A 27,311-nucleotide genomic window follows, 5' to 3' on the forward strand; every position below is an offset into this window, starting at 1 on the left:
ATCACTCAGCGACGAGAGGTGGAGAGCTACCACAGTGCACATTTAAGTCCCACTTACTGCCTCAATACAATGACTCAGTATAATATTTTCATTCACAATACATTTCTGGAGCTTGTCTGCAGACTGTTAAGCTCTTTTCCGACTTTCCTTCGAGGCCTAAAAAACTCAGCTCAGACAGAGCTGGGTTTGTACATGTGACTGTGCGAATGAAGCCGTACACTATTGGAGGGTTAAGTTACTGTACCTTAACACAAAGAGGTATCTTGTGTATATTATCAAATGATATGTGCAGTGAGGAGAGTGAAAAGAGGATGTGTTTAAATGTGAAGGATTATAATTCAGACACACACACACACAAGCGGAAAAAGACCACGTGCCTTCAGATCCATCAGCAGGTTCAATAGATAGCTCTTTACTTGAGAGACCAATAATCACGTGGCCCCTGTTCCGATATCTCACCTCCACCCTTGTGTGTTGTTAACTTTCCTTTTTTTTTTTTTTCCTTGTCATATTGCATGATGGTTATTAGAAAATTGATGGGTAAAGCTGTTCTTGCACATCCCTGTCTGGCGGACGCCAGGCACAGAGGTATTGGATTTTTACGCCTGTTCAATGGAGGGTAATGTTGCCTTCATCCGGAGGAGTGTGTTTGTTAGTGGAGGGGGTGGAATAAGAGGGGGCGGGGGGGGGGGGGGGGGGGGCAGTTTATTCATAAAGAACTATTGTGTCTGTGCTCAATACACTTTAATGTGGTAAAATACAGCTGTGTCATCAACCTAACTCTGAGAGTAGACGGGGCGGAGACGGACAAATGCAAATTCAGGCAAATCTGTAGAAAAGACACAGGTGAAGGTTGTAAAAAGCAATTCAGTCCCAACACATCAAGGTTAAAACTACTCCAGTAAAAGTCCTGCATTCAAAATGTTACTTATGTAAAGGTAAAAAAGTGTTAAAAGGAACATGTACTTAAAGTATTAAGGTGTATTATTACTGATGCATATGTTAGAGATGATGTTGGCTAAACATCTGTATATCAGCTGATATTCAGTTTGGCTGATCTTTATGTGATGTGTCACATCACTTTTGCACTGGCACAATCGTGCCGCACTGGCTCATGACATCAGTGCTGAAAAATCCTTCTCACTGAGTGACTGTGTGTGGCTGTTTGTGTCTGAAAAGCCTTTAGAAGTATTTACTTTTCAAAACAATAATTATTTTCTTGTGAAAGAAGGCTACATTAGAGCTGGTAGATACCTATGCAATACGCTATTATGATGCTGTATATATCATGAGAAAAAGTATTTGTGTCATGGCAATACTTGATTTATGGGTTTTTTTGGGCACAGATGTGTTGAAGCACCCTGATAATTTATGTATTTAATTCCCTGGATTAGTCAGATCAGTCACATCATGCTATATATTAATATCTTATACATTTATATCTATATATGTAATACATTTATAATAATGAAAGAATATTTGGCACTATTGGCTGCTCCCATACTGACGCACAGATGTGTAAGAAGCAGTTTAATGCCCTAGCTGAAAAAGTTGATGCCAATTTGAACTACTTTATAAACTGTTAATAATTTAATTTATGAATTTGCACCGTATTTTATATACTGGTCATAAATTCTGTATATTAAATATTCATCTACAAGTAACTGGTATTGGTCATGCTTTATAATCTCTAATACATGGTACATTTACAGTCAATTAAATTTTGGTTAATAGTTATTTCACTGTAAACAAACAATGAAATGCTTTATAAACCATTTATTCAACAATTGTTTATGTAAAGTAGCGACTGATGTCTGTAATCCGTTGTAAATGGTTTATAAATAATGTGTAGTATATCTGTAAACATTATATGGATGGCCATTTTAAAGTTGCAACTGATGACAAGAAAAAATGACATTGCTTAATAAATGGTTCAAACGATTTCTCCCCTCACTCTTAGATTAAGCGTTTTTTTGGACAAGGAGACAAATGACAGAGATTAATTGTCTTTGCACTCACTTCTATGTAACTTTGACTTTGTGAGCTTTTGATTTCCTACTTGCTTGATACAGACAAGGTGAATCAAACTGGCACCTTCAGAGTTTCTATCTTGTGCTCCCTCATAAACTGCCTGAGTATGCAAAGCATCCTAACTTCCCTCAGGAGGTGAGACACTTAGTAAGAGTCAGGACGAAAACAGGGCTCACATTGCAATATGGGATGCCTTCTACAGACTGAATCAGGTCAGTCCCAGCACCTTTATGCACCTGCTCCATTTGGACTTTGTGTCAAAGGTTTATCATGCTTCTTTCAGCCTGGCACTAACCCTCCGCTCCAATCTGCTGCCTGCACACCTCTGCCGCTTATCCAATCCTGCACAGTGTCCTAAACCCATAACCTGACTCACCCACATTGAAATATCATATTAAGTTATAAAACAATACCTGAGAAGAATTACATAGAGGCATAATCCAAAAAGTGCATGATTGAAAAGGGATTAGAGGGGAGGAGGAGGAGGGAGGACGTGGCCGTACAGTTTGGTGGATTTGTACTTTGCTCACAGGCTGAGAGCCGGCTGCCTCGGGCTGATTGTGAATCGGGGCCATCCCGTTCAGATTTACGTGCCCCTGTGAGTGATTTGGGATTTACTTTCTTAACATGCGCCGTCCAGATCTGTCCTTGTTGTGCGGTGTGTGTCCGTCCATGAAGTCACGCCTCGGTGCTTTCAGCTGGATGCATTTGTGATAGGCAGTGGCTCTTTGTGGCTGAGATTTGCAGCTCCGGGCTAGAATAAATACTGTTTCTCATTTAAATAAGTGTACTGTTTTATTACTGTTGAGGAAAATATGGGAACATACAGTGAGACAGAGTTATTTTGGGTTTGAGCAGTAGGCGCACGGGTCAGTTCCTGCTGCTAATGATAATGATGACAAATGGTCTGGCCTGCTGGGCCCCAGAGAAATGAAGTCCACCTCTCTGGGGGTTGGACACCAAATTAGCTTTTGTCAATACCATGTTCCCAAATTGTCCTCACAGGATGTGCTGACAGAAATATTGGTTACTGTAACCGACTGTGGGAATTGAATCCTATTGGCTTATTCGTGGTGTCATTAGCATACAAGGATGAATGAGTGGCCATGATTAGATGCTGTGTGCCGCCTGAGCCCAGTCGGGTTTCAGCAGCAATCGAAATGAGCTCTGTCGAAACACGTTCAATGATTTCCCCCACGGTTTTTATGTGCTGAGTGAAGTTTAGGTTTCACGCTGTATGACCCAAAGAGAGTTTTGATATGCATGTTAATCTGGTCACAAAAAACATCAACAGGAACAAATTACTGCAGGAATTTAAAAGGGTCTCCGACACTGCTGACAATGATCTCAAATCAAACCAAAATGCATTATGGAGATTTCACATTCTTCCTATTTTTGTTTTAGAATACATTATTCATAATTCTTATCACAGAGGGCACTATTTCATTTTAGCAAGGTGACAGTGAGGTGTTGAAAGTGAGGATGAAATACTCTGAGATCCATCACTTTTCAAACTGGGCACCATGCATACACAATGTCTGAACGAGTTGTATTTGTTTCTAAAGTTGTCATTGCGTTGCAGTGACATCATTGCAGCTTTCTTTGAATGGACCGCTGTAAAGATAGACATAAAACAGAATGTTCTTCTGTTGCATACAGCAGTGCAGTAGGAGCCTTGTAAACTGAGCTGAATGGCTGTGGTCAACACAGATGTGAGCAGGTGCACGCTTTGTTCCCATCTTTCTAGAGGCTGACAACTCAAGGACAAACCCATATCATCGCTGTTGAATAAAGAAAACGTAACTTCATGTTGTAACTTGAGGTTTACATCGTCACTCTCCAGTGAGCTTCTTCAAATCCCTCATGTGAAAACTGCAGTTTATTAAAAACCTTATTCTCAAAATCAGAAAAAGTGGTCCTCTCTTCTTCAGTCCTGCTCCGCTCTAATGAACGCAGCCACCATGTAGTGCTTCATTACTGGCTGCGGTTATATTGTACAACAAGGTATTTGTGTGCTACTGCAGAGTGACTATCACTGTGTGTGCATAGATGTTCCCAGTGGCTGACGTCTCCTCTTGGACTGGTTCGTCCTTAACTATGTAAAACCAATAAAACCAACATGGCCTCCACTCTCACATTGTTCTACAGGTGTCACATTGTCGCTGAAAAGAGTTGGAATAAAAACGTTTTAAATATGTTGCCTCTTCTCCTGGAACAACGATCTGAAGAATTCATTTGTGTTCAATGTGTTTGCTTCTAACTTTATTTTGCTTTTTCTTTCCTTCCATTTCTTGTGTTGTTAACTACTGAAACTACAAACTATTTGGAGCCATTCAAGGAAAGGATTTTTATTCTGCGATTGCTTCTCGACTGTAAATCAAAACTGATATCCTTTTCATTCTCCCATAAATAGTGCTAATAATTTTCGAGTTTATGACGTGAGCAATTTTTGCAATAAAATCAATAGCGTGGCATTTTTTCTTTTTTTTGCTGCTCTCATGCCTGGTTTAGCCAGTTTTATTGATTACAGTGGAAGCGCTGCAGCAGCCGCTCCACAAACAGCCTGCATACGTTATGTGTTCAATGTTGCCAGAGCAATAAAGACTGTTGATGTTGCAGTATTGTTGTAGCGATGTTTAACTGCTGGCCTCTTGACCAGATCCCTCTTAAAAAGACAAGACTTTTATCTGTTAAATTAAGGAAAACTATGTAATAAATGATAAAACACTCTGAAGTATTCACTGCATTTTTTTGGTAAATGGTGAATTCTTGAAAAGAAAGTTAACTTTTCTAATTTCTTAGAGCCAACAGTGAGAAGGCACACATCTAGGGAAGAGTCATATCTAGAAGTACAGTATCTGCATCACTAGTACACTTGGAATGTCTGTCCAAATGGAGGAACAGGAGAAAGACTTTGGTCAGAAAGTAGATCAAAAAGATTGTGATTATTGACCTCTCTGACTGAACTCTCTGTATGAACAGATGATGCTGTCATCTAATGTTTTGGTTTGATGATCTTCACACATAATGCAAAGAGCTCAGCATCAAAGCAATCGTGTCATGATATTCTTTGGCAGACACTGTGAGAATGCTAGCAACAAGGGAAACAATAAATAAATCCTGCCACAGAATGCCAAAGACCTCAGATTGGGTGTTCCAACAAGACCTCAGGCGTAAAGGCTGGCCAAACCAACACTGGAACAGCTACAAAATAAAGATGTGGAGGTCTCTGAGTGAGCCAGCTGAAACACAGACTTGAGTCTCAAAGGAGCATTTGTGTGATAATATAAAGCAGTCTGTAGATATTTTCTGTCCAACTTAAATGAGGTTGAACAAATCTAAAAGGGAGAATGGGAGAAAATCCAACAGTGTTAAGCTGACATACAATCTGTTAAAGCTTTGATCACTCAAATATTATTGTGTAAATACTGTCAAAATTCATTAATGTTTAGCCACGAAAAAAATCCTCAATTGTATCTTCATGCTCACTGATCCTACAATGTCCAGCAATATACTAGGTTTCGACTTAGTCTTGATCACATTATGAATTTTATATGGTGGGATATTTTGTTTAAAGAGGCAGCAAATCACAATTTTATCTGTTTTGACTCAAAAAAAAAAAGCTGAGTATAAGTAAGTGTACTTATACAAGAATACTTTCATCATATGCATTGTGTACACTGAGTCAACACTGCTTTAGTCTTTTAGATAATAGAGCTGTGAACACCTGACTGCCTGATACAGTCCTTAGAGGTGTTGAATTGGAAATATTCTAAGATCAACACAACATAATGTTTTATACTGCAGCACACTTTATTCCAACCAACTAATCCTGACTTTCATCATTAAAAAGTTGAAACAGACAATTGCATATATCATGACTCCAGTTCACTGATTCCTGGGCTATGCTGTCTCTCAGTCTCATTCACCAGTCCTGCACTGAACAATGAGTCTTGAAATCAGTTAGATTAAGCACATTGTCTATTGATTGGCTTCTAAATTGCTTTGCAATACAAGACAAATAATCCCATTTCAAGTTTCAACACTTGTTTCTAATGGTTTCCGAATCATTTCAGGCAGGAATGGATCACAATTAGTTTAGCATTTAGCGGCCAAGAGTGGTCATGCATGCATGAGTGTGATTCTGGGCTTAACAGTGGCAGCCCGTGCTGCATTTGACATTTCCATCCTCTGGATACCTCTGCCTGCGGGGATTTTTTTTCAGGCACCTGTTGAGGCTGAGGAGAGACTCAGCCATAGTACGTGCATATTAGGCTTCAGCGAGTGTAGAATTCAATTTGAGAGAAAAGTGTGGATGTATTTCTGCCTCTCTCAGACACAAAAGTGCTGTTTGGCCTAAAAAAGAGGCAGAGAGGCTCACCTCCTACTGTAAACCCCTTTCACAGCAGAGCAGTGACACAGGAAAAAACCCTGTTTGACATTTAGCAACATGGATATGACCTTGGTCACAACCAGGGTTTAAAGTGGTTCTGACCGTTTGACTTTTGAGAGAAAGAATGAGCATTTCATCACTGTATATGACGTCTGACCGCCAGCAGCCAACATCTCACCACCATGATGGTTTTAAAACAAACTGTGTTTCATTCAAGTGTCAAAACAAAACAAAGATACTGAACCTTTGACCGGAAATCACTTCTGCTTGTGACACTGAATGAACTGAATGTTGAAAAGAAATTACATGTTTTAAGCAGCAGCTGCAGAAAAGGGAGTCAATACTATACAATTGGTTATTTGCGTGCCAAATTTTTGCTCTTCTTGGAAGAATTATTCAACGCTGTGATCATACACCAACCTAACATTTTAAATCTGATATTGTAAAGACATCCTTAGAGACAGTTTCAAATGTATGTGCTTCTGTTGACCATCAAAAATCCCTTATTTTAGAGCTCAACACTGGAGCCCCCCAGGGATGTGTGCTCAGCCCCCTCCGATTCACACTCTACACCCATGGATGCACTCACAAACTCTATTGTGAAGTATGTTGACGACCCCACCATCATCAGCCGCATTATAAACAACGGTGAGAGTTCATATCGGGAGGAAATCAATAATCTTGCAGAGTGGTGCACAGAGAACAATCTGCTGCTCAACGTCAGCAAATCCACGGAGCTGATTGATTTTAGAAAAAAAGGAGGCAAAGACGCAGAGCTCTGTCTACATCAGTGGAGCTGAGGTGGAGCAGGTGAACTGTTTTAGTTTCCTGGGAATCAACATCACAGAGAACCTGTCATTGTCATCGCACATCACCACCCTGGCAAAAAAAAAAGAAAATGCACAGAGGGATCCACTTCTTAAGGAAACTTAAAGGCTAAATTCTGGTCCCAAGCTCTTGTCAACTTCTACAGAGGACCAACAGAAAGCATCCTGACTGGAAACATTGGAACACTAGAAACAACTGGCATGGTTTGTGCATGGCACAGGACAGAAAGGCTCTGCAGCAAGTGATTAAAACCGTCAAGAACAGCACTGGTAGCCATCTCGGAGCATCAGTGACATCAGTGAAGTGAGATGTCTGCACAGAGCCCAAAGGATACTGAAAGACAACTCTGTCTGGCAAAAGATACAGAAGTATCTGCTGTCATACCACCAGACTGCCACCAGTTTATTTACTCAGGCTGTGCACACATAGCATTTTTTTTTTGTGTGTTTTTTTGGGGGGGTTGAGACAGAAAAGCACTCGGGAGCGCTTGGATGAAGCGTTTGTGTGCTGAGAGAAAAAAAGCTTCATGTACGTCTCGTCTCTGTGACAACAATATCTCGACAACCACCACTGTATGATCAACACTGTCCCTTTGTGGTTTACTATCCATTTGTTTTGTTTTTTTTACATCAGGACACAAGAGCAAGGAGGATGTGGGTGCATGACAGTGAATATTATCACCTAGGCCAGGAAAAATAACAAAAGAACACCGGTGACATCAGCAGCCCCTTTCTGAAAAGTTGAGAGATTTTCAACTTGAAGTGCTCAGAGCAGCCGCACAAAAAAGGCGGAGAGCTCGGAATAAGACGCTGGGCGCTGTGCCTTTTTCTCTGGGGGGCCTCCTGCTGCCACCGACGCTCCCTCCTCATTGGAAACAATTGAAAAAAAAATGCTGCTGCTCAGAGAAAAATGCTAGGTGGACACAGGCCAATAGTTTTTCTTATGTTGCATAAAGGGACTTCAATTTACATTTGCAATCTGTGTTGTAAATGCTAATTAGATTATTGAATTGAACCTTGAGTAGTAGTTGTTAGTAAGGACAAAAAGTACTGTGTTGATGTCTAGAAATGTAGTTACCTTTTGCTCCTCATGTAACTAAGTTTGTTGGCTCCGTATGGTGCTTCCTGGACACTACAGCAGAGGCTCACTGAAGAAACTGTTGTCATCAGTGTGATGTGACAGGAAAGGCGTCACGGACTACTGTCTTCTTCAGAGGTTTCTGTTTGTCTGTTCTTACTGTAGACTGATCACACGCATCATGGGTTTGATTGCTGTGCTGTGTTTCGTTTGCAGTCTCAGCTGCTGTCACTTAACACTTTAACATGCTTGATAGCTTACAAAGCTTACAAAGTTGAGGCAGTGATGACTAATTTCTCCATAAAACTTTCAAAGCATGTCCCCATGTTTTATTGTCAGGTCTTTGCTTGGCTTCATGTTTCAATATGGAACTCGCATAATACTTAATGTTAAGGTAGGCATATTCATCATTAACTAGTTGCTTGTAAGCATACAAGTTTAAGGTATACTGACCCTATTGGCTCTGAATCATCAGTAGTTAGAGTTGGATTAATTAGTGTCAAACTGCTTGTGGATTAGTTGTCGGCAAGACCTCACTTCAGAACGGGGAACATAGAGTTCGAGTTAGAAAGACTTAGAGTAAATTAGACACTATTCACACAACAGATAAGTGGCAACTTTATGTTTCTTTAGGTTAAATTTTCAATAACTACCGTTTTTTACAACCTGGACCTTATTTCTAGCATGAAATACAATGCTTTACTCACCTAGATAACTTTGGTGTCATTTGGCGTCGTTCGGACGAAATTAGATCCAGTGGAGCGCCGCGTATATCCATATAATGCCAGTGATCCGGGCACCGAAGCGCAGCCTCTATGAGCATTATCTGCCGCGAAACTAGTTCATTTCACCAATATTTTGTTACGATACGCTAGTGCTATTCCCCCCTGAGTCTGGGCTTGTCTGTTGTCAACATCCGGGGTCTGTAGGTTGACCTACTACCTCTGACCTGGAAGAGGTAATCTCTGAGCTGCGCGCGCACCCGCGACAGCCGGCTTGTTTACCTGTAGCTGCTACTGCTAGTTTGACCCTGGATGTTGATAACAGACGAGTCCGGACTAAGAGGGGAATAGCACGAGCGTATCATGACAAAATATTGGTGAAATGAACAAGTTTCGTGGCAGATAATGCGTTATATAGAGGCTGTGTTTCAGTGCCCCGTCACTCGCATTATATGGATATACCGGCGCTACACTGGATCTAATTTCGTCCGAACGACGCCAAATGACACCAAAGTTATCTGGGTGAGTAAATGATCATATTTTATGCTAGAAATAAGGTCCAGGTTGTAAAAAACGGTAGTTATCCTTTAAAAAGATCCAGTGGTGTCATTCTCAAACCATGGCCTGTAACTGTACCACTGTCCCGTACACCTTCAGGCTTGAAAATCAGGCCATAAACATGTAATGTGAACATGTCTTGTGAACATTTTTTATTTTTAGAAATGTACATAGTAGGGCTGAACGATTTTAGGAAAATATCTAATTGCTATTTTTCTGGCAAATATTGCAATTTAAATTTGTTTCACGATTTCCTTCAAATCAAGCTTCAGTGCAATATTCACAATGTACAGTAACATTAAAACATTAAATGCTATTACTCTGTTACACTGGCAAAAGATGCTGTAATTGTAGGCTGTTTGCTACAGTGGGAGTATCATTTTCACTGGACTTTTCACCAGACTTTTTTGTCATACACTCGTCATGCAAATGCCTGTGGTGATTTTTCAAGTGCCGGTATAAATTGGTTGTGTTTCTGCTGGATGTTGCAACTTTTGCGCAACAGGTTTTGCACAGTACCTGTTTCTGGTGCATGTCTGCAGCCTCAAACCCAAAATACTCCCAAATGACCGATGTGCTGTTTTTCTTGGGGATTAAATCCCCTAACTCTGTTTCTGGTCCAGCTGAAGCCATTTCAGAGCACATTAAGGAGCAGGTTAATACTGATTGGTTAGCATGACCTGTCCACGAGTAGCATGCCGCTTCTGATTGGCGAGCTTGGCAGGATGGCAGGGAGACAGCATGTATGTGTACAATAGTTGACACAACAGATCCTGGGTCAGTCAGAAGCGCTGCAAAAACCGCAGCTTTGGCGATCACACGATCGCGTTGTCTGAAATCGCAATTTCGATCAGAAAATGATAAATCGTTCAGCCCTAGTACATAGCCTATGACTACAAATGTTTCAGATCGGTGGTTTTTAGAAATGTCAACTGCTAACATTTTGATAAGCATCTACTGAATATGTGTAATGTCGTATACATTAGTGTTAACCGGGGACTTCACCATTATACTGTACTGTATGTAAGATGTAGGTTATATATATATATATATATATATATACCGTATATATATATATATATATATATACCGTATATATATATATATATATTTAACTCCATTAAGGAAGTTATATATATATATGTATATATATATAACTTCCTTAATGGAGTTAAAGTGCCAAGTCTACAGTTTAAGACCTGATTTATTCTTCAGATTGAGACTTCGATTTGGTGTTTGATTAACTTTAGCCACATTTTACCTTTTCATTATGATCACAACTAACAGTTAATCAGCTTATTTTATGTCATTGTGAAAAGGCAGCAAGCAGTCCGTATATTCCATCAGCTTACTGCTGATTCACTGATGAATTTTGGTTGTGCAGGCTTATTCATTTTTTTCTTTTTTACAATATAATACAACCAAGTGGAACCCAGAGGCAGACATTTGCAGTACAAAATATGATTCAGCCATTATTCAATCTTTCCCAGACTGACAGACAATGCCCTTGATTTGTAGACACTATAGCTTGTGATTAATTCGAAATGTGTTCATTAGAGAGTGGGTTCACATTTCACCTGACAACACTGAAACAAATGAACCATGTATTCCAGATGATGATGTGTGAAAGATAAATTATCACCTAAGACTTTCTATGTGAATTTATTAACTGCTGTATAATTATAATGCAGAAAAGGTGCTTTCTGTTAGAAGGATCTTTCACATCTGGTGCCTTGAACTAAATGAGACAGACATAACCAGAGCAGTCAACTGTCTTAGTTACATAAAGGTTCAATCAACGTATTGTATAATCAGTTATCATTTCAGTTGTAATTTCAGACTCACTTTTAGGACTTTTAAGTCAAAGGTAGATGAACAAATATTCATAAAAGTTTATAGTATTTCTATTTTCTTGGTATTATTGTGACATGTATTTATATTCATTTGGTGAAACAGTTGTAATGGTGGCTGTTCATATTTCAATAAAACCCAACAAACACATTTTATCATCAATATCAGTTTTTGTAATTATGCCACATAAAGATACCAAATGACTCACCAATCTTACAGATACATCTGCTAAAAACTCTGCTCTTTCTAAAGCAAGTAAGGAACTCAATGAAATGCAGAGCAGTTCATCTGCAGTTCACTCTCAGGATGGTTAATTAATGTGAATGTTTGAACCTGCAGATTCCTTTTGGCAAGTTGTGGATGATTGAATGAACGAATGAAGCTGTACAAAAATAACTGTAGTAATGTTGACATGGGCTCAGGATTTTTGAGCTAACCCTAACCGTCAAACTGTTTATTAGAGTCTAGTTCCCATCTGTTTAATAATGAACATAGTTGGTAAACAATTCTCTTTGAAACAGTTGTCAGCTCACAAAACTCGAATCGAACCCCCTGCAATATGATCCCCCAAAATCCAAACACACTTCACGTACATTGACTCTTTAGTATGAGTGAATCAATGACTGATCAGTGACTGGACAATGTTTTAAGTTAAATAAATGATGCATGGCAATTTATTAAACATGGCCTTCAAACGTTTGACTATTATAGAAAAGATTTATCCTTGATTGTTGCTGATGATGAACAAATAAACACTTACAGCAAGGTTCTTAGTGACCAGGAAAGAAATAGTGTTGCACAAACAATAAATCCTTTGCTATTTTGCAGAATGCTGCAGCAGAATTACAATTTTGGATTAAGTTGGTGGTGTCTGGCAACAGATGATGGTGTGTGCTTGGTTTAAACCAAAATAATGAGCCAATTTGGTGTGTTATTAAAATCTGAAATCCAGCCAATGTAAAAGCCCTCCTGTAAGATGCAGCCTCCTGCCTGACTGCAGCCTGTCCAAGTCAATATATTGGTCTAATCATCATTTAAATGCAGCATTTTCATCAGATCCCACTCAATGTGCATAATCAAATTCATTAGAATATCAGATGTCTGCAACATGGTGTTGAATTTATTCAACCATTTGTAAAAGCTGCTTTACATAGCGACAAAACCAAATAAAACTACTAATTAGTCCGGAGAGTTTTAGTTTCTTATGATGGTTAAACAGAGTTTCAAATGCTCATTTACTACCACAATAAAAAAACTGTTAACCTAAACGCTGGAGCTGAAATGACTTTTAGTTAAAAATAAATAAATGCAAAAAGTAAATGCAAGACATTTGTAGATGTAAAGTAGGACTCTGAAAACCAATTTTCCCATTTTCTAATGGTCAAAAATCCCACTTAAACCTGTAATCTCAGGCTTTTGTGTGCAATGGGAATGTGGAAACTCTGATCTAAACGTAAGACCTGGGTAAACACGCTAAATTCCACCACGCGACGTGATAAACGTCCGGTGGTGACGCGTAACCAAGGAAGGAATTTGGGATGCGGCCAATTAAAGGACGTTTTATTACTGGACACAGCGTTGGAGGCGGAGCCCCGTTCATTTCTATAAAAGCTGCTCAGTGGTTTTGAAGCCAAAAAAGCTAGACTTCCCCGGTATGAAAATAATTTGATATTGGACTGAGCCAGCTAACTTCATGTTTAGTGCTGGCTAACTTGAATGAAGAAAAGATTATTTAATCGTGTGGCTTTTCTAGACTTTCCAAATGTTATAGGACAGAATGGCTCAAATTATGATAGTGAAAGAAATCATTTAGCGGGGTTTATGACGCTCAAAAGAGTTTATCCACCGCTTTACAGACGCTTTTTTCACAATGGGTCCATTGTTGTTTGCTCTTCTGTTACAACTGTTTCCGGCGCATTTGTGACGTGAATCGTGATGTCAGTGATATACAACGTAACAATTCATATAAAAATCACAGACAGACTGCTTTGCCTGCAGGAAGTGGTAATGGGGTCAATAGGCATTTTTTAGTGGGTTGACCCGCGTTTAAAAAACCTGTGTAGACCTGCTAATTTTGGTGGAAAAGCAGTACTATTCTGACATTTTTTGGATCTCATGACAAATCAGGAAAATAAGGGTTAGCTATTCTTAAAAATGCAATGTATTGGTATAAAATGGGTTGTGAATGGTGTAATCTGAATGTACAGTATGGCGCATCGGTGTTGTTTAGTGGGGTTCATAAAAATGCACAAAAAAGTGGGAAGGCACGGATGTTCTTCCTATCAAGGTGTCAAATTATTTATTAGTTGTAAAAACAAGCAAAAACACAACATAAAACAGATTATAATGTAGTTAACCTATTGACTTGCAGTAGCCAGTGTCAGGAAATGCACTACAGTTTAAGACTTCAGTCTGAAGATATGGGTCAAAACTTAGTTTTTTGTGAGTATGAATAAGATGTCAGCTGTAGTCCGTTCATGCATTTGTCCAAGTGAGACAGTGCCTGATGTTATTTAAAGTTTTTGGATACAGTCACAACTGCAGTCATTGCTCCACTTCCTCTGACGCTGGCAGTGAGCAGGTGTGTAAATCTTAGTAACAGACAACAACACTATTGTTGTGTTGTGATTAAACTGTAACACTAGGCTGAGCTTCGCTGCTCCAGTCAGGGATAGCAAAGGTCTTCGCCTGTCTTTTGTGCTCTCCTATCGTGTAGTCCACATGGATGCATATATGTCTGGCGCTTTCCTCCGAGGGATACATGCTGACCTCTCCGGTTACCACCGTGTCTTGCACCACATCCACCGGAGGGTCCAGGTACAGCACCGCCTGCTTCCAGTGCGTCTCCGGTTTGAACGGGGACGTGGACAGCACTAGCGGTTTGTCCGGGCAGGGGAAAGTCACGGTGAAGAAAACGCAGAAGGCGTTCACTGCCGCCGAGCCGAACGCCTCGCACCTAAACTTGCCCTTCACCGACCGCAGCAGCTCCTCCACGGTGACCGAGTGCAAGTCGAGCTCGGCGAAGCGGGCCGGGTGGGAGAGCACGTCCTCGACGGTCACAGAGTTCACGGTGATGTCGGAGTTCATGATGCATCTCGTGGCGAAGTCGTACATGCAGGACATGTCGACGCCGTACTGGTCTTTGACGTTGTACCAGAATTGTAAGCGGTCCTCCACCACCGGGTCGTTGATGGGAGCGATGTATAGCTCGGCTTTGCTGGGCAGGATAATGCCGCCTGGCAGCAGCCACTTGTCGCGTGCGTAGAGGACCGAGTTGAGCATGGACTCGTGCAGGAGGGCATAACCCATCCACTCGCTCACTATCACCTCCACCTTCTCCGGTAGGTCCACCGTCTCCACCGTGCCTCGAATGACTTCAATCGTATCCTCCATATTGTTCTGTTGAACTATTTTGACAGCCTGCTCGGCGATAGAGCAGGCTTCAACGGCGTAGACTTTCTTGGCACCGGCTTGTGCACAGAAAATGCTTAACACGCCGGTTCCTGCCCCGACGTCCAGCACAACTTTCCCCCGTATGGACTCACTGTTCCTCATTATCGCCATCCGGTACGTGTTCGTCCGGACCTGGTCCGCTATCATTTCCTCGTGGATAGTCACATCGGTATAACTGTCGAAGTACAGTCTGTCCTGTCGGCTTTTATCCAATTTTCTTTTCTTAACGACATGAGACATCTTCTCTGCTGTGGTGCTGCAAGCTCTGTGTTTTGTTGTACTACTTCCGCATTGTGGAATCTGGAACATGTAGTTTCCCACCGCACGCGATGCGAGAGAAACACGATTACGCGGACTACAATTCCCACCACCACGCGACAGTGACATGTTGGTTGGTCTGGTGCATTCAGGGACAGTGGGAAGATGGTACACATGAGCTTCCTCTGGATAGAGCAGCGACATAAACGGCGCCTCTTCTCGTTTTCGTCACATCAGTTTGAGATGTGGGATTTGCCAATTCGTCTTTTCTGGGTGAGAATAAAGCCAGCTGTAATGTCCTCATAATCAAACAATTAACTGGGCGATATTATGCCCCTGGGAGTGATGCTTTTCTTTGAGTACAGTAGGCCTACATTAAAATTTCCTATCGCTACCTGAACATCGAAGAACTCCATTTATGTATTTGTTTGTTTTGTTATTATAGCTCTTATTACGTCTACTGCAATATTACAGTTTTTGTCCCCTTTGTGTACTTTTATGAAATCACTGTTATTTTGGGTCCAAAATATTACATTAGTTATAGAAACTATAAATGATTAACTGTTGCTAGGAAACTGTAAAAGGACTAAAAACAAACCTTAGATACTCAAAAATGTTTAGCAGTCGAGACACTGATGCAATATTCCGAAATAGAAAGAGCAAACTGAATATCTGGTTTTGCGGGTAGAAATTTCTAACTCTTACTTTTGGAGATCTGCCTCTTTTAAAAACACTGCTGAATTGTCATTATATTGTCACATTTGAGGCAGCTTTTTTGGGGCACCTATATCTCCAGTGTGTCCCACGAAGACTTTTGACAGGAAGTTTAAATTTTATAAGATTCCTGAAACGGATTTCTGATGTTTAAAGTCAGGGAGGTTCCTGAGTTATAGCAATTTGTGTATACCATTACACATGCAAGAAGTTTACAATGATTAATCAGATTAGTAAATGTGCAAAAACTGACTCTTACTGTCACTGGCGTCACCCGAACCTCTTCATCACCACCACCTAAGAAGAAGACATCTTAGTAAGCAGTCACTTCCCTTTGGGCTTTCAAAAACATACAATTATCTGATATGACAAATACTTTAAAGTGCAAAGTCAAGATTAGAGACGCCATTTTTTATCTTCCAGGAATAAATTTACGGCGCCGCCTTTGCAGGGTTTTATATTTGAGAGTGCATCTGTGAAAAGTCAACTGAATGAATAAATTATCTTCAGCATTTCATTTCCAATAATTAACACAGGTTCCAGTCACCTATAGCACATCCTGTACAATGTCTATCTCATAACAAGCTGAACGAAACAGCATGGCCATTACCAGTTTTGAGCTTTCCCCAAAGTTATGGCAGGCAGAACACAGCTGCTGTCTCTAGACAGCCCTGTGGGACCCTCTCCACTGTTTCTGAGATCTTTGGCAAAAGATACTGGACAAATCAGCAGGAGCTGTATCCCATTTCATAAAGATGAAAAGAAAGTGAGAAGGAAGCAGTGGGTTGTGAGAAGAAATACAGCGAGATGCTAGGTATTTTGTTGTTTTCAAGACTGCCTTTGAAAGCAAGAAGACAGCACAGTGTGATGCAGGGAATGTGAAATAATAGCATTGCAAAACAAGAAGAAAATATTGCTGGGGAATTTGCGTGCGGGTTGTTGGGTAGGTGGGTGTATGTGTGTGCATTCACATTAACATGCTTCTTCTAAATTTGTATCCAATGCTGCTTTTAAAGAACTGGCACTCCTGGGAAAATGTGTGCATTTAATAATTCAGCCTTTTCAAAACTAGATAGAGAATAAAGCAGGAAAATAATTCTGCATGAACTGATATGTTTTCATCTTGAGTAATGGAAACAGCAACCACCCAGGGAAATGAGCCATACCTTTGTAGTAAACATTGACTTTATATTCAAAGCTCCCGTTTTCCTTTTGGATGTATTTGATTTATGTTAAACCAGAAACACAATAACATCAAACATTATCTTGAGATGCAGTGTAATCCTAAAACGAGCCAAATATCAAAGCTGGACACCCACATTCAACTGGTCAAAAGCAGAATTGGACTAAATACAATGGAGGAATGGAAATATACAATAGCATAGATTACTGGAGCATGAAATACAGACACTGGAATTGAGATTGTGTTTCTATGCACTTGGCAGGAAGGTTTGCAGGCGTTGTTGCTGGTAGACAGAACAGACAGACAAGCAGCTGTTGGCCACGTTGTCCTCTCCTCCTCTCAAGCTTCAGGTAGAGCTGCTGCCAGGTCGAGACACAGCCAACACCCAGCTCCCACTGAGAAGCCTGGCATGATTTACCTTTATCCTTAAATTACGTAAATGACAATGTGTCCATCTGCATTCATGCAGAGATAAGTCTGATATCCAACCAGTTGTTACAGTTGACCAAAGTTTAGGTCACACATGTTACATCTGATCAGATCATTGTTCTCTTATTAAGATTCCTTATTGGGATCCGGCCCTCGTATTCATTTGCTCAAACTCCACATACGGCCGAGTTAAAGTGAAACTCTCGCCAAAAAGCAACCGAGGCTTTATTTATGATTGGGTATGAGTCAAACCTTCACGTACAAGCACACTCATGACCAAAGAGGCACTTTTAAGATTTACCGTAGTTTCGTTTTGGGGCAAGCTCATTTTGAACGGGAGTACATAGGGCATACCACGACGGCATCAAAATGTCTATTTTTAGACCACTAAGAAGGCTCCACACATCATGAAACTTTACTGGTAGCATCACCAGGGTCTCTACTCATGACACGAGCAGTAAGAACATTGTTTGTGTACACAAAGTGTGTGAAAAAGACGGTTTTGAACTACTTACGCTTAGCTACTGGGACTCCGGCGCGCCGCCGCCATTCCAGGCAAAAAGTGTCGATCTCCGAGTGCGGCCATCATGACGGAGAGTAACGGTGGGACGCTCCTCGGGCTTATTTCCAGATGAATTCGCGGATAATTCGTTGTTCTGTCGTTAGTCAAAAGCAACACTGACGTCCATGTTGACAAGGGAGCCACATATTACAGAGCGTCCCACCGTTACTCTCCGTCATGATGGCCGCACTCGGAGATCGACACTTTTTGCCTGGAATGGCGGCGGCGCGCCGGAGTCCCAGTAGCTAAGCGTAAGTAGTTCAAAACCGTCTTTTTCACACACTTTGTGTACACAATGTTCTTACTGCTCGTGTCATGAGTAGAGACCCTGGTGATGCTACCAGTAAAGTTTCATGATGTGTGGAGCCTTCTTAGTGGTCTAAAAATAGACATTTTGATGCCGTCGTGGTATGCCCTATGTACTCCCGTTCAAAATGAGCTTGCCCCAAAACGAAACTACGGTAAATCTTAAAAGTGCCTCTTTGGTCATGAGTGTGCTTGTACGTGAAGGTTTGACTCATACCCAATCATAAATAAAGCCTCGGTTGCTTTTTGGCGAGAGTTTCACTTTAAGTGTCTTCAGTTTCTAGAACTCAGAGTTTAAAAAGGATGCTTTCACGTGCGATGACACTGGAACTTGAAATGAACTCTAGGAAATGATTTATTTATTAATTCAATTTTTATTTAATATGGTCTCAATTGCAATTCATTGATGTTTTACTTAATAATCAACAAATACCACTGTTTCAACTCAAAACTTCATCATGTCCTGTATTTTTATGTTGTTCTTTTTGTTGTTAGTAAATTGTGCTTCTATTATAGTCAGGACTCAGAAAGCATTACTGTGAGAGTATCCTGATAAAAAAGATATCCATGGCATATATCGATATCCATTTTTTTATGAAACAGAATTTCATAGAATTTTTGAGTAGGGGTCGCTGCTCCCTCTTTCTACCAGCTAAGGGGTCCCTGGTGGACACCCCTGAATCCTAGATTACATGCAATGCCAATGTTTTTAAAATTCTCAGTATTCTTTACTCTAATATATTTATCTCTGCACATGGCCAATAAATACTCTGATGGTTAATACTACCCTTTCCTACCCACCGATCGGAGATTTTTACTACTTAATGCCAAGTTTAAGAAGATGAATGATACTTTTATTTCTCAGTCCAGCTAACTGTTTAAATCTCCTGATGAACTAGCTTCTAATTAGTTTCCCAGTAACCACTGGGGGCTGATGATGGTCTGACTGATGCTTAAACACATCTGGTTTCTGGTTGTCACTTGATTTTTGATGTTTTATGTACTTGATTCGGTTTCTATGTGTCTCTGTGTTCTATGTTTTACCAGGCTGCAGGTCAAAATAAAGTTGAAGGCAAGCACGACAGTTGGTCAGGAAAAGACTGTGGTTACAGTTCATTAAAGCAGAAATGTCAGTGCAAGTTTGTGACGAGACGTGAGCGATCGTTTGCATGAAACTATCTTGAGACCTGCTACATACCCATATTTTACCCCAATCTCCATGCACTTACCCTCTGACTCTACTTCCTGCATCGGCATGGACCATTTACAATCAACATTAATCATAAGATGTGAAATCATCCAGCATTACCAGTATATTGAGCTGTTTTGTTTTTTAGCACAGTTGATTCTGGACATGGACAGAAACACATGCACTCACACGTGTTCACACACCTCCTCACCTCATACTACCAGCCAGTCTGAAATACTGCCTGTAAAAACAGAATACTTCCCCACTCTCAAATGAGTGGAGGATTTTAAACAACCACATATTTGCACAGATATGCACAGCTCATTCTCTTTAATTAAACTTGGCCAACTCCTGTTTGCATAATCTATCACAGTCCCACGTACAACTGATTGGGGATATGATCAGGTCTAAGGGTGGGCAGAGGAGTGCCTGAGCGTGTATGTTTGTGTTCTTATACTACATGTGCCAGAGAGAGTGGGAAGCTGGGAGGCTATACCAGTGATAAAACAAAGAAACTGAAAAACAATAAAAGATAAAGAGAGTTGTGCTTCTATAGAGGTGTTGAGAGATGAAGGGAAGCACTGTGTGGGCTCTCTGTACTGGAGGCCCATCAGCAGCTGCTCTTCTTTGTGGCCAGCTGCTGTCAGCATGCACAGCCTCATGGGAAGGGCCTGTGTCCTGTCAGTATTACTGGACCTGTCAGCTGCTGCTACAACAAACACACACACAATAACCCATCTTGCATACTTAGATATGTACAGTATACATACATGCATAGCCAACACGTCCTCACTCCCAACTCATCAAATATGGCCGCTTGGTCAGTGGCCTAGAGCTTTAAACTACAACACTCTACCTGCCCCGCTAATGTTAGTTTTGCATGTTACAGGGCAAGGGCTCTGTTGTCAAGTTTGGTGGAAAGAAAACAACAACTTGCAACGTCCACTTAGACTGCCAAAATAAAGCTTGCAGACAAACATTTCATCAGCAGTGCTCGGTGAGGTTTAGGCACCAATTTTACTTGGTTAGGTTTAGTCAACAACACTAACTGGTATGAACCGCCCAACCAACCCCTGGTGCTCTTTATACGACTGCACTAGACAGTTTCAAACTTGGAAGTGTAAGGCTGCTGTCTTTGATGCATTCGGAGTGAGAATGGCCTGGCATAGCAACCTGCACAAATAGAAAGCACAGGCCACTGCAAGCACCTCAACCCACACTAACACACTAGCCTGATACACACGCACACACTGTACAGAATATATACAAAATAAGTGCACAAGGGCATGCACACACTTCCACACACAGCCATCAGTTTTGGTGTCATGATCACCCATTTCGGAGGAAGGCATACTGCTGAGCAACAAATACAAAGGTGCAATGGCTTTATATTGATTGTTCCCGGGATCAATACCAGGCTACTTTGATATCTCACTCCCAGAGAAAGAGCCCACATCTGTGAACAGTGCTGTGTCATAACACACTTTCCATCGCTTATTCACCTCCTTATTCACCCGTTTCTTACAGCAAACTTAATTCATCTCACCCGAAACACTGTTTCACGCATGGATCCATCTGGATGCCTTTTCCGAGTGTGTGTTATCTAGTTCCATGCTTTGACATCTCCCTATATGGACACAGTGTGTGCCAGTACTTATCAGTGGGAAAGTTATAACAACTGCCAGAGCAAGATTTCCTGCACCAGGCGATTTCATTTGCCTTGTTTGTACAGTCCACGAAACACCACACATCCGCACACCACTCCCGAGCCTGTCCCTCCTTTCAATTGCCTCGACCAATCATTTCCAGGATCTTGGCCTGTCAATCCAGAGCCCCGGTAATCAATTCATTAATTACATCCTTTTCCCTGCAGACTCACTTCCCTCACGCCACCCCAGTATCAGTTACATTACACTGCAATTAGATTAAATTACTAAGTACAACCTGCATGTGACAGCTATTATGGCAGCGTCAGAAGGGTATTATGCTGACTCCATGGCAAACCCACTGCGCAATTTGTAAAATGGAAATATTGTCTGTTTGTTAATGGAGGTTATTTGATAAGTACATTAATGATAAGATACTGTGATAGCCCCATTGGATTCCACAAATAAAAATCCTAAAGTCTGCTTGAAAATCATTTGACAATATCATATGGACAAGAAACATTATGATCAATAAGTAGAAAAAAATATACATAAATATTGGGTCCACAAGTCTTAAACCACTAGTCAACATACTTCTATTTTGCATGTTATTTGGTTGAAATGCTGTGTAGAACCTGAATGAATGCTAAGTAAAGCCTCTTATATACTCTGTACTGTCTTGTATTAATACGACAATGTGCTTCATTGGAAGTTAATCAATGAGGGTTAAATAACTGTACAGGGTACAGTGAATATACACGCATATATATAGAGGTGGAGGTAAGTTGACATTTTAAATCTTTGAAGAAAGTCAGGCTTATTTAATATTTAGCTACCAAACTTCTCATCCAATTTCAAAAAAGGCAATAACGTACTTGCCAAAATGTGGAAATAGTCCTTCAAAAAAATCCCTTAGTAAAACAACAGCCTATCAGGGTGTGTCTTCATGATGTATGTTTATTTTTGCATGGCACATTTAAAGCTGATTTATCATCATTGTTGCCAAGAGTCTACAGCATCACTATAGATACTATAAAGCCAGACTTTAGATAGATAATCCAAAGCTATAGAGATTTCTTCCTGAGAATGGTGCGAAATAAAATTCAGGGTATTACCAAGCTCACTAGGCTTTTCCCTCTTGGTACTATCAGGAATGTCCATACAAAATTTCATGGTAACTAATCCAACTGTTGTTGAGATATTTCAAACTGGACCAAAGAGCTCGACCGAGTGACATTGCCATAGCCATGCCACTAGCATGACTAAAAGATTCCAAAGGCCCAAACATCCACCTCTAGAGAGAGTAATCCACTGAGTTCTTTTAATTAAGCAGAATGTGCTTGTTATACCAAACAGCAATAAAGTTATCCTTGAAGCCACACTTACGTGACTCTCACAAAGCATTCCTGTTTTCAGCTGGAATTCAAATGTGTCTCAAGAGATGCACTATTTATCAGACACCTGCAACACTGTGTTCATAACCTCCATCAGCAGCTCATGATTTCTACTGGTGAATGCAGTGCTTCAAGTGGGCTGGTACTCACTGGTACACAATACCAGCACTTTGTACCCTTTGGCATAATGTGCCAATTTCATGCGTATCGGGACTTCTCACAAGGCCCGAGAGACACAGGTGGAGGAGGAAGTGCTGCAAAGCACACTGAAGCGCTGCCCGCTTCCTCTGATAATCTGCATTGATAATTTACTATAGAAATAGTGTCACTGCTGTTTGTCAATGTGTTTTATGTATTTTTTCCCCTATGTTTGATTAGAAAAGAACAGAGGAGCAGAATTGACCAGTGGATGCATAAAGACACGTGAACTTCTGGTGGGACTGATAAATAAATACCTGTAGGCATCTGGATATTTCTGCCCAGCAACCAGTTTTGTACAGGATTACCTGATAATTCTGCCTGGTACGCAAGACTTGGACTCTTCGACTACTTCTTCCTTAATAACATCAAGACGGGGACTATGGATCACCAGTAAGCTTCGCCGACTGCAGACCATTAGGAAATCAATTCTAAACCCATTCTTTTTCTATGAGAAGCCAAGTAATTCACCTGTGGTGCAAAGCGAGCACGCAACATGAGGCAAAGGGCGAGAGATGAGCTGGAAATTCGGTCAGCTTCATGCAAAATCATGCTGTGTTTGCCATGAAAGGATCAATCCATTTGGCAAAGGAGGAAGATATTTTGTGTAATGCTTCTTGCAGCTTTGAAACACTCTCTCATGAGAAAGAAGTTAGAGTTGTGAGAGTCCTTTTTCTCCAGCTGTGAGGAGATCAAAGGAAGTAGGCAAATATTGCCAATGGATTAACACAGGCTATTAAGACATATTTACCAGAAAACTTGATTATAGAGAAGTTTCACTTTTTTTTCCTCGTAAATATGCTTGTTGACTTTCTTGCCAAGAGTTAGATAAGAAGATTGATACCACTGATGCATCAAACTTTTAAAAGGCGTTAGTTTGAGATACAAGGCGATTCATTCATTCTTTTTGCAAAGAATTTGAGAGGAAGTATACCACTCTCACTTCTGTATGCTAAATATGAAGTTGCAGCAAAGCAGCTTAGCTTCAAGCTTAACTTAGCTTAGCATCAAGACTGGAAACGGGAAAACAGCTAGTCCGGCACTGCCAAACTATTTCTTTAAAAGCTTTTGTTTTCTAGCATGAGTCAATACATCCATTATCACTTTGAGGGGAGGCTATGGATCTGTGTGATTCCATCTTTGCTCAGTGTCAACAGTCAGTCTCCAGTTATTTATCCATCTTTTTGCCCATTTCATCCAGTATAAGACTCACTTCTTAGTTGAAAGTAATGAAATACATACATACATGATGTTATGTTTGGAATGATCTTTTATTAATCAAATCAGATGTAATCATACATGTATTAAATTATGAAAAATGCTATTTAGAGTATGTTTTGAGTTAATTTGTGCACAGCACATAACATTTCTTATGTGTGGATTGTAATAATTTGTGAAATCCATCATGAGCATATCATTAATGTGCTAATTTTACTACAAAAAACCTAAAGGAAAGCAAGCGGTTTTCAAAGTATGATTCATACCATTACACAGTGGTGCTGTATTGTATGTGTCAGGGGAATTTCCATAATAACAACAACACAATCATGTAATGAGCAATGTTTGTGTTGGGAAAATTTGCATCGTTACCTCCTGTGTTCTGCTGTCAGTTTTAATTCTGCTCATGTACTTTGGAGCAAGTTTAAGTCATTCACTGGGAAAGAATTAATTTGGAAGCGCTGTCACCTGCCATGATTAGGCCCATTACTTGTTTACTGCCTCCGAGGCAGCGTGTGTGTTGGCTTTTGTAGCCTAAGTATGATATCACAAACAGCCGAGGGAAGAAGTTAGGAGGTAAATTTCGACTGAGGAAGAGTAGATAAACAGGCGCCGAGCAATTTGAAAACACTGACACACATAGCTTTCAGCAGAAGCCATAAAAAAGAGATATGGAACATCATAATGCATTGTACCATTTCCTTTTAATTCAAAACGCCTCACAGTTTAAACATTTGGTTATTTGTCGCTTTGCCATTATGCAAGGTCACGATAAGTCAGACAGCTGTGTTCTCAACTTCATTTGTGTTTATTTTCCCTTCAATAAATAGACTGAGAGAAAGGCCTGTACTTCTGAGGTGATAAGATCCTCCCAGCTTGTGCTTCACGCTGACCTTGGGCGCTGCAAAGTAAAAATCGATGCTCTTTGAGAAGGACAGAAGGCAGTATTCACTTTCTGTTAAGGTAGTGTGCATCTTCCACAGAAAGCCTGTGATGCCAGTGTGTGTCAGCGGAGGGTTGATCTAAGCAGACAGATACAGGCACAAAGAGACAGCGGTATAGATATTAAAGGATTGGGTAAGGGTAGAGCTCACCAATAGTGGCATATTGTGTATATCCAGATATCTGTCTCAAATCAAACATGGTTCCCTCTGCCTTATGAAGCTGCTGATGTATAGAATACCTAACATATTTCTATGTCTTTCAAGCTGCTGTTCTGGTCTATTAAAGGACCTTTTATTACTGGACACAATGTTGGAGGTGGAGCTCATTCATTCCTATGAAAGTTGCTCAGTGTTTTGGGTTTTAAACCATAAAAGCATCACTTCCTGGCTATGAAAACACTTGGATCAACGCCCGAACCGGTTAACTTCCGGTTTAGCACCTGGCTAACTTGAATGGGGATAAAATAATTTAATCGTGCGGTAGTCGCTTTTAAAAAAGCCTTAAAGACCGGCTAATTTTGGTGGAAAGCGGCATCAGGGAGACCTTGGGACAGTTTTCACCTGTGTTTGTGACCACAAAACCAGGGTGTATTTAATGAGACATCGGGACATCTCCAGCAGTGTTTGTAGCATCTAACCAAAGTGGTTTTTATTTTAATGTCCAGTCTGCTATGTGCCAACAAAACCAGGTATTGTAAGCTAAAATAAGTTCATACCCAAACCTTACCCAAGTGGTTTTTGTGCCTAAACCTAACCAGATCATGAGCACAGCCCTGTCACAACAGAAAATAAAACATTGTGCCTAAAGAAATGTGAAGTAGCAACAAAAAGAAATCTTAATTTTTAACATGTTTGACAAGTACTCTTATTCAGGCAACTGGGTTAGAACGTTTTCACTAGCAGTGATGAACCCACATTTAATTACAGGTCCTCTCAGCTCTATGGAGCTTGATAGCTGTTTTCAGCTCACAACTTTAATGATTTGGTTTCTCACTGCTCAGTGTTGTGTCAAGACACAGCAGGCAGTTTAGTTAACAAACCCACTGCTACCTGCTAGGCACCAAACAGCAGAAACAGTAGCAACTTGCTAGTGAAGGTAGTGGAGCACAGAACCAGTGTTCTCCCACAGGAGTTGATGGGGAACAGAAAGGTGAGTGAATATTGGACTTTCATCAGGTAGCCGGAACATGACTACACATGATGAGAGTGTTGCTTTTTTTTCTACAGGATATGTAGATAGGCAACTGCGACAGCTTGTGTCGACTGCCAAGTGGCCATAAAATCTGTTCATACATAATAGCATACCCAGTAGGTGATATGAGGGGGTGCGCCATCCCCCTTGTTAGCAAAATGACCAAAATGCATCCCCCATGTTAACTTACCAAACCTCTCTACCCAGAGATAGAAAAACTATTATATGGCATTAAATCATGACGCAAGTTAGAAATTATGATATTCCCTCCTGGAGCTCTTTGAGTTTACATTTCCTCTGAATCCCGCTGTTCTGTTAGTTTAATCTTGGATCTATAATATTGACAACTGACTGTACCATAGAGTTGTGTATAAGCATATATCAGCATAAGCTTTTAAAAGCTGTATTGAAATCAGTGTTATCAGAGATGCAGTAGCAATTTAAAAGAGTTCTTTAGAGAAGGGCTGTAAAAATGTGGCCACTCCACCCACCATCATCCAATAATTTCATCTCAGCAGTCTTCCCTCAAAAGCTGTAAAGGTGTTAATTTACTTGAACTACTGCATTAGCCCTTATTCGCAATCCGGGGGACACCAGTGAGAAGCAACTTATTCTCACTATTAGCTCAAATGAAATCCTACTGACTGGTCACACCACAGGAAGTGATGAGTCAAAACAAACTCCTGCAACTCAGCAGTGTGTTCTTTGGTCTCTCCTGTGCCTGTAGTATGCTTTGGAAATAGTAGACTGGCAGTAGTAAACCTTAGTGTGCACCTTAATAGTACCATCTCCATTTTGAAATTTGATATTTTTAACCTCTCAAATTAGTATGCATTAAGTCACTAGTATGCAAAGGCTTGTGCACCTGAAGAAATTTGAGCTACTTCATGTTTACATAGCTCAGACAATGACTAGATGGACAATATAAAAGCGACTTCATTTCGTAACGCTTTCGAGAGGTCAGCGTTTTTTAAGCCCTCATTACCAAAATTGTTACTACGCCATAAAAAAGGGAGTGCTGAAATATTACAAAATGCAAGACATGACAATTTAAATGTACAATCCTACTCTACCTCTGCAGGAATAATCAAATGTTGGTTAAAGGGATACTAATGCTTCAAACTTGTCTGACTGTACTGTCAGGGAGACGCTGACTGAGGACAGG

The 27,311-nt window shown here is 40.5% G+C and overlaps 2 protein-coding genes across 3 annotated transcripts in view; both read right to left on the reverse strand.

Moving 5' to 3' along the window:
• ntng1a (netrin g1a) overlaps nt 1-27,311 on the reverse strand; it is a 290,034-nt gene that overhangs the window by 115,638 nt on the left and 147,085 nt on the right. For both annotated transcript variants that reach the window (XM_084339810.1, XM_084339811.1), the window contains exon 5: nt 16,145-16,182. The gene's annotated coding sequence lies outside the window, so the exon portion shown is untranslated. The remainder of the gene's footprint in view (nt 1-16,144; nt 16,183-27,311) is intronic.
• Nucleotides 13,732-15,204, reverse strand: prmt6 (protein arginine methyltransferase 6). The gene has a single exon (XM_084340530.1). It carries the CDS (start codon nt 15,151-15,153, stop codon nt 14,089-14,091), a length of 1,065 nt encoding a protein of 354 aa, XP_084196656.1. The 5' UTR covers nt 15,154-15,204; the 3' UTR covers nt 13,732-14,088.

This window comes from Pagrus pagrus, assembly GCF_965226575.1.
Source record: "Pagrus pagrus genome assembly, chromosome: 20".
NCBI lineage: Eukaryota > Metazoa > Chordata > Actinopteri > Spariformes > Sparidae > Pagrus > Pagrus pagrus.